This window comes from Ictalurus furcatus, chromosome 26 (assembly GCF_023375685.1).
Source record: "Ictalurus furcatus strain D&B chromosome 26, Billie_1.0, whole genome shotgun sequence".
NCBI classification, from domain to species: Eukaryota; Metazoa; Chordata; class Actinopteri; order Siluriformes; family Ictaluridae; genus Ictalurus; species Ictalurus furcatus.
In genome coordinates this window covers 14,652,557-14,660,934 of record NC_071280.1, presented here as the reverse complement: position 1 = coordinate 14,660,934, position 8,378 = coordinate 14,652,557, and the positions used below count along the sequence as shown (strand labels likewise).

The 8,378-nt window shown below is 40.7% G+C and overlaps 1 protein-coding gene across 1 annotated transcript; it reads left to right on the top strand.

The window, feature by feature from the left end:
• The first annotated feature begins 2,027 nt into the window (after positions 1-2,027).
• On the top strand, positions 2,028-5,076 carry inab (internexin neuronal intermediate filament protein, alpha b). Its single transcript, XM_053615966.1, has 3 exons — positions 2,028-3,365; positions 4,106-4,230; positions 4,452-5,076. The coding sequence occupies exons 1-3, from the start codon at positions 2,316-2,318 to the stop codon at positions 4,681-4,683; spliced, it is 1,407 nt and encodes a 468-aa protein (XP_053471941.1). The 5' UTR covers positions 2,028-2,315; the 3' UTR covers positions 4,684-5,076.
• Positions 5,077-8,378: the final 3,302 nt, after the last annotated feature.

Sequence of the window (8,378 nt, the reverse complement as noted above, 5' to 3'; positions counted from 1 at the left end):
AAAAGAGGAACAGGTAAGGGGCAGTGGTGGGCAGGGCTTAGCTCGTGTTGGGGCGTGGTTAAGAATTATTTTTTTCTTTCCAAAATATTTTTATTGAGAAAGAAAACAAACTTCCTGTCACATAGCAACAATACCATTCTCATTTTTTGTTATACTTACATATACACACATACATACATAGTGTAGAAACGAAAAACAACGATATCAACAAAACACCCCCACCCAGGCTCATCATGGCTAACCAATATCTATACCTGGTTATGTATATATTGTAAAGAACAGGCACAAAAATTCAAATGAGAAGTGTCTGTAACTCCATAAAATATTACATAAAGGGTTGCCATTTATTTAAAAAATAATAATAATAATTGTCAGTACAACCCCTCATCGTATACTTTATTTTCTCGATTTTTTTTTTTTTTTTTAAACATCACGTCCTTTAGCCACTGGGAGATGGATGGATATTTAGCAGACTTCCAATGCAATAGTAGGGAACGTCTTGCTATTAGGGATGTGAAAGCGATCGTATCTTTTTGTGCAGAGCTTAATGGAACTGAGGCATCAGGAATCCCAAATATAGCAATCAATGGGCAAGGTTTTAAATCTACTCTGAGAATAGTGGACATGATAGTAAAGAAACCAGTCCAAAAACCATAGAGATCAGGGCAAAAGAAAAACATATGGCCAAGATGACAGGGAGAGCCATGGCATAATAATATAATAATATAATAATATAATAATACAACGGATGAGAGGGGAAGAGAAAGGTGGTGGTGGGCGGAGCTTAGATTGTGTTGAGGCGTGCTTACGTCACTCCATATTCCATTAAATTTAAATGTGTAACAGACTTATTGAAAATAATTTTATTATTAAATTCTATTATTTCATTTAAATCTTTCTATTATGTTGTCTCTAAGCGACTTCACAGACATAGAGTGACCAAAAACAACAATAAGTGACAAGAGAGAGAAGATAATATGCCTTGATAGGTGGGACTATGACAGCAGGGGGCGTGGTCGTCTGTTAGGTATAATCACACACTATGCCTAAATTTACAACAACAAAAAAATTAAAATGTTCGTTCTTTATTAATTTATAGGCTATATTAAATGAAACATTAAACAATAATTTCAATATTGTATAACAATAATAATTTAAACTGATATAAACATGTTTAAATTCGTTATAAAAATGTTATAATAGCCTAATTGTCTGATCTTTTTGTTAACACATTTAAAAAAGTTTGAATTCTATCAGATTAGTGTTAGATATTCAGACATTTAGAATAGAAATGTCATTAATGTGGAGTCCATTCTTTTACATTTTAGTAGAGATCCCAGAGAAAGAGAGAGAGAGAGAGAGAGAGAGAGAGAGAGAGAGAGACCCTAACATCTGTATTTAGTATTAAAATAGCTAGACAATTTGACATATAAAGTGTTTAAAGCTGGGTCTCTGTTCAGGATTAGTATGTGTATTGCACCTGGTCTCCAGCAGAGAGCAGCAGTGTACCGCAGTCACACTTTCTCCATCCCAGACGATGACTTCACAGCTTTGGCGTCTGATGGCTAAATATAGCAACATCAAAACTGTACTATATTATAACTGCGTATCACTCAGGTATGCCCTTAAGAAAAACTCAACAGCTACCCTAAATATGTTTACCCAGCACAAACACAAACCAACCACGTATAATAGAACAATATTTGAATAATAGTCTAATGATTAATAGTAATGATGATGAACATGATCTCATAACATCAAGAAAGAATAAAAATGGTTAATTTTCAGTGTAACTACATTTGCTTACAGAATACGTTAGACATTTTTTAGATAGGCTATTATATATAATAATATATAATAAAATAATATATATATTATTTTACAACTGAAGAATGTATAAATGTCTTTGGATAGTCTGCGGCATCTTTTCATCTAATAAAATGTCTCTGGTGGTGGTGGCGTTGTATGGATGTTCCTCATGGACCCCACAGAGACAGAGGAGCGATGAGGATTTTTTTTTTCTTGCTTACATCAGCACTGCGCCAAAACGGACAGTTCCATCCCGCCTCCCCTGCTCAGGCTTCATAAAGCGACTCAAACGCGCTATCACTTCCAGCAGAAACACTTCGAAAAAGTTAAAGGAGCTTGTTTTTTGGCGTGTTTCCCACTGAGACATCTGCAGCCGGATAGCTGGGTGTGAAGATACAGCCTATAAGCAGGGTGACATCGATTGGGACGGTCCTGCTGCTGCTATAAAAAGGTGGGGGGGACACTCCGCAGCCTGAGTTCCGCTCCTTACATCCTCAAAAGCCAAAATGAGTTACGGATCCGATGTCTATTCTTCTTCATCCTACCGGAAGATTTTCGGAGAGTCACCGCGTTTCTCGACATCCCCGTCCAGAATGAGTGCCCCCCGAAGCGGCTACCGGTCCGTGTCTATGTCCAGGACCACCAGCTCGAGTCTGGGCTCCTATAAGCGCATCGGGCGCACCGGCTTCCCATCATCGACCTCTCCGATGGGGATGGACACGTTTGACTTCGCGCAGAGCACCGCGCTGAGCAACGAGCTCAAGATAGTTCGCACAAATGAGAAGGAGCAGATGCAGGGCTTGAACGACCGCTTCGCCTCGTTCATCGAGAAAGTGCGCCACGTGGAGCAGCAAAACAAGGCGCTGGAGGTCGAACTTGCGGCGCTGCGTCAGCGTCACGCGGAGCCGTCGCGTCTCTCCGACCTCTACCAACAGGAGATCCGGGAGCTGCGTGCGCAGCTGGAGCAGGTTTGTGCCGAGCGGGAGCGCGCTGCGCTGGAGCGCGACGCCGCAGAAGAGGAGCTGCACAAGGCGCAGGAGCGTTGCGAAGAGGAAGCGCGCCGGCGCGACGAGGCCGAGCGCACGCTGCAGGCTTTCCGCAAGGATGTAGACGACGCGTCTCTGGCGCGACTCGACTTGGAGAGGAAGGTCGAGTCACTGCTGGACGAGATCGGCTTCCTGCGCAAGGTGCACGACGAAGAGGTGGCCGAGCTCACCAGCGTCATCCAGGCGTCGCAGGTGTCCGTGGAGCTCGAGGTGACCAAGCCGGATCTGACCTCCGCTCTCAAGGAGATCCGCACGCAGTACGAGTCGCTCGCCTCTAAAAACCTCCAATCCGCCGAGGAGTGGTACCGCTCCAAGTTCGCCGACCTGAACGAGCAGGCGAGCCGCAGCAACGAGGCGATCCGCGCCAGCCGTGAAGAGGTCAACGAGTTCAGGCGTCAGCTGCAGTCCAGGACCATCGAGATCGAGAGCCTGCGCGGCACCAACGAGTCCCTGGAGCGGCAGCTCCGCGAGATGGAGGAGCGGCACAACCTCGAGGTCGTCGGCCTTCAGGTTAGTTAAGACCTGAAACCTTTCTGACTCATTTGTAAGATAAAACGAGTTATCATTTTCTTGCATCAAAAAAAACCCTGTACAAATCTTTAAATCCGCGTCCGTATAGATTTCGAGAGGGAAATTAATAATCACTACACGGGTGATCCTAGTAATCCTCTCCTCTGTCCATGGTCCTGAAAGCAACTAAACCTGTGACAAATGCGTGACTATATTTATTCTCTACATTATTATAATAAAAGTTTTTTATTCTAATAATGTATTCACAACTTGGAAAATACTTATTTCATTCATATTATTTTTTGTTTTTAAGTTCTACGTTTAATATTGAAGTATGCGCTGTAATTATTTATGTAACACTGATAAAGGTGGTATCTATTTTAGTATCCACTACAACAAGTACATTATTTTAAGCCAGTGATCAGTCTTACAGTAATTTTTTTTTCAGTGATTAATCCTAAAGCACATTACTCCGTAACTATTATGAATTATTCAGTAACTCCACTGAAAATTTGACTATGAGAGTGAAAAATGTATGCCTCGACCTGCTTGTGGGTTCTGGGAGTGTAAGGGGTTAATGTGCCCCACCCAAATTAAAATATCCCTCTCTCTAATGTGTCAAAGGCGTTCGTCTAAGGCAATGCTTCTGACATTCAAATTTGAATATATGCGATACAGCCTGAACATTTTTATTTTTATTTTAGTGCAAATAATGCTTGGTTAAATTTGTCCTCAACCAGGACGCAGTTGGTGAGCTGGAGAATGAGCTAAGGACCACTAAGAGCGAGATGGCTCGTCACTTGAGGGAATACCAGGACCTTTTAAATGTCAAGATGGCCTTGGATATTGAGATTGCTGCTTACAGGTAAATAGAGAAACTCTTTATATCCTTTTGCATAGGAATATTGATAATTGAGAAATCCCACCTTTGTCTTACATGTTAAATCCCCCTCCCCCTCACACACACACACACACACACACACACACACACACACACACACACACACACACACATTTTTCTATCAACATGCTTACTCCCTCATTACAACCCGTCTCCTTTTTTTTCTTTCGTCATACCTTTCCCAGGAAACTTTTGGAAGGAGAGGAGACCCGCCTAAGCACGGGCATCACCTACTCATTTCCAGGCTCCCAGAGCTACAACTACCAGAGCCGTGTCTATACCAGCTCTACCAAGAGCACCAAGAAGGAGAGAGGAGAGGATGAGGACAAACCGATTGGTGGGTCCGAAAACTCCGTTTCCAAGAAGGCTGAAAAGCAAGATTCTGGAGACGCTGATGTTGCCACCTCGAAGAACTAAGTCTCATCTCCCTCCTTATTCCACCCCCCCCCTCCCCCCTCCCCCCAGTCTCCTTCACTAGGAATGTCTCAGAGAGGAATCCAGTGTATCCGTGTATCAGCTCTCTCTTTCTCTCTCCACTTATCGAATACAGCACTCTCAGTAACAGGGCGTCTGTCCCCTTAAGATAGACCGCACACTCTTTAGGCACAGTCCACTCTTTCTCTCCGCTACTCTTACTTGTTAGCTGATCAGGTCTGCGTTGTTTTGCATAGGTGTTGTCTTAAAAATAAACCCTTAAGTGCACTAACACAGGCTACGCTCATCACATTCCAGAAAGCTTATGTGCATGTGTGTGAACATGCACAGTGCATTCAGGACAAAATCCTAATCTGTTCACAAATTTGTCAATAGTCACTATTCATTATACAGAAAAGAAATCAGCACACTACATGGCCATCCCAATTTATTTATTTATCTTGCTGTATGCCAGGGGTATTCAACTCAGATTTGTGAAAATTCCTTGCTTACAAAGGTCTGGTTAAGCAACTAACATAATTGGTCACAACAGTTCTTTAATGCGTTATCTTTTAATGCGTAACCACTTATGATTCGTTCATGGCTAAAAATAAAACACAAATCCAAAGTGGTTATGTTTTGTTTCACATTGGTGATTCATGTGACCACTTTTGACTAGAGGCACGGACTCTGAACAGATAAGATGCATCTGTTTTGAAAAGTCTTCTCTGTCCGGTCATGTTTATAGTCTGTGAAAAGTCTTCCCTTCCCCAATAAGCTGACTTCAGCTAAACAATGGACATAAATGCATTTGATTGGATGAGCCGCAATAGAGGATATGTTACAGATGGCATGTTGGTTCATGTTTAAAACTAGACGTGGTTCTGCTACAGTAAAATACTTTGATATTGGTCCGCCAGTTGATCACCCCTGCTGTACACCATGGCATTACTCTTATTTGCGGATTCTTTCCGTAGTCTCAGATATTTTGTTACATCTGAAAGTTCAGTCGTACTACTCTTCCTACCATTAGCTGCGTTTGATTCATGATCTGCATTCACACATGTGTGCATGGTAACAATGCATCCCAGATCACTTTCTCCAAAACCTATTGCCAAAGCACGAAATTCCTCTCCAAGACTAGTCATGGTGCCAATCTGACTCTCCCCTGCTTGAAAATGAATTGAGTGCAAGCAGCAGCTGATATTAATGCATGATGTTTATTCCCTGTTTGCATGTCAAGTGTATGTGTGTATGGGCCATCCAGCAATCCTTAATTACAATGCTGTTCTTTTCTCAAATCATTCATCCTGCTATGTCAATCATGCATTGAATCACAGTATCAGCTAATTAGTGCACAATGCTGCTTGGTATGCGTGATAGTAACACATGATTATTCAGGACACAAATGTATTAGGATGTTACTTAAACTAGGCTTGGGAAGCAAATACAAAATATGGTAAACAATTTAAACAGACTCTCCCGAGTACCATTTGCCCTATCGTCAGGAGATCACAAGTTCAAATCCTGATGATGTCACAGCCATCCTTGGCCTGAAGGCAAGGGAGCAAAATTGGCTGTGCTCTCTAGGTGGATGGGAGGGATGGCATAATCTCTCTCCCCTGTCAATCAAAGTGACACTAGCCAAACATAGGTGCTTGTAAGTTCATGTATGGGGAAGAGAGCAGTAGCCCTTTCCTCAGAGTGTTTTACGCTACCCTGTGACACAGCATGAGCAGCAGTTTGGTGGGTGGAAATTGGCAGGTGACCAAATTGGGGAGAAAAATAGGTGAAAAAAAGGTAATGGTGAAAGTACGAGTCTTGCTTTTGAGTTCGAGGACAAACATATAAAAAAAAATAGCACAAATGTAGCATGGGCTACTGAAAGGCATTATTTAAATAAGAACATTACATGTATACACGAATGTACCATCATCCATAATCGACGCATAACAAAAATGCACAACATAACACACACACACACACACACAAAAAAAAACACAAGCCATTCTTAAAAACCTCGCTTTCTATTACAAAAGGAATATAATTTATAAGGAATGGCTCAGACTAAACCTATACTCTTCAATACAACTTTTCAAATACTGTAAGTCCAGACATAGACTTACATCAACAACATCGATGCACAAAGCAAAGCTTCCCTTAAGTATCAGTTTGCATTAATTAACTAATAATCAGTACTAGTGGGAATCTTTTCTAATTCTACTTGATCACTGCCAGGTCTTGACACCACTTGCCTCAAGGCACTATAGGCCTGACTTACTGCACTCGTCACTGTGATCAAATCAACTGTACTGCAGCATGTTATAGAGGTTTACTTTTTTCACTGGATAGTCTTTGGAGAAAATGATAAAGGTGATAAATATGGTAGCTTGCATATATGGAATCATCCAAACAGTTCCCCATTAAAAAGTTAAAAAGGTTATATGAAAGGTTCTGGGAAATATTGAAGTTTGTCCATCCCTTTCCTTTGGGGATCCACTGTCGTGTACTGTAAGTGATTCCTGTGCTGACACACTTCATTTAAGCAATTAAGCATCTGATAATGAGTTGACAAGCTAGAACAAGTGTGTTAGCACAGTGGGGGGAAAAAAACCCCCAAAAATGTGCTATGTATGAGTCTCCAAAACTGCACATCACATTGGAACTTTTGGTCTTAAGCATAAATGAAAACTTCTCTCAAGGCACTTTTCACTTTTAGGTGTCTACGTAAATAATAATATGTGGAAGATGAAATGCTAATATATTTAAACCTTCGCAACACGCTTCCGATGAAAAAAAAAAACAAAAAAACAAAAAAACACAGCCAACACAAATCCGATGAGCAATCTTTAACAAATACAAAAGGCACAAAAGTCAACGTTACTCAATGCTTTAGGTTATCAAATTGCCTTAAATCACCAGCAGCTTGCTGAAGCTATCAGTGTGTGGGTTTGTGTGTTGTGTCTGCTAAGAATGTGCTCCGTTGATTGTTCTCTCTAGATACTACAATGTTACAATGAATAACTTATAAAATGATGTCCGTAGGAACTGAATGTAGATTATGCACTGTAGTCTTTATCCTTTATCTTACTGCTGTATCACCAATGACCAATAAAGACTTAGCATTACGAAGTCCATATTTCTGCTTGTCTGTGTTGCGTTTCCTTCCCAAAATGTTTATTATGCCCTCGTTTTCAACTCCACCAAAAATAACACCAAACGACGCTACATACAAAGAAATTCCGGCTATGGTAGTATTGCTGTATTTAGCCATTAGACAGTAATTTTAAAGCTTTAATAATTAAAAAAAAAAAAAAGCCTACAATATTATAATCAGTCTATTTTAGTTCATTGCCAATATTCTTGCAAATATGTTTTTACACTGGAACTTTGTACCATGTACATTTTTGTATGCAATCAAGGCACTGTCTTTTTGAGTCTGCATAAATGTGCAAACATCATAAAACCAAAAAATCTTGTCTTTTGATGTTGTTAGAATTAAATGATTTATTTCAGTGTGAAGATGCTCTCAGGAGAAATTATTTTATGGAACAATTTGTTGGAAAGTCATTTATTTTAAATTATTTCATCAAGAAAATACCTTGCAAAAATTGGGGGGGGGGGGGTTACTTATTAATTATTTTGTGCCATTTTTTGGTATAAAATCCCATGTAAATCCAACAATGATCCACATTTTG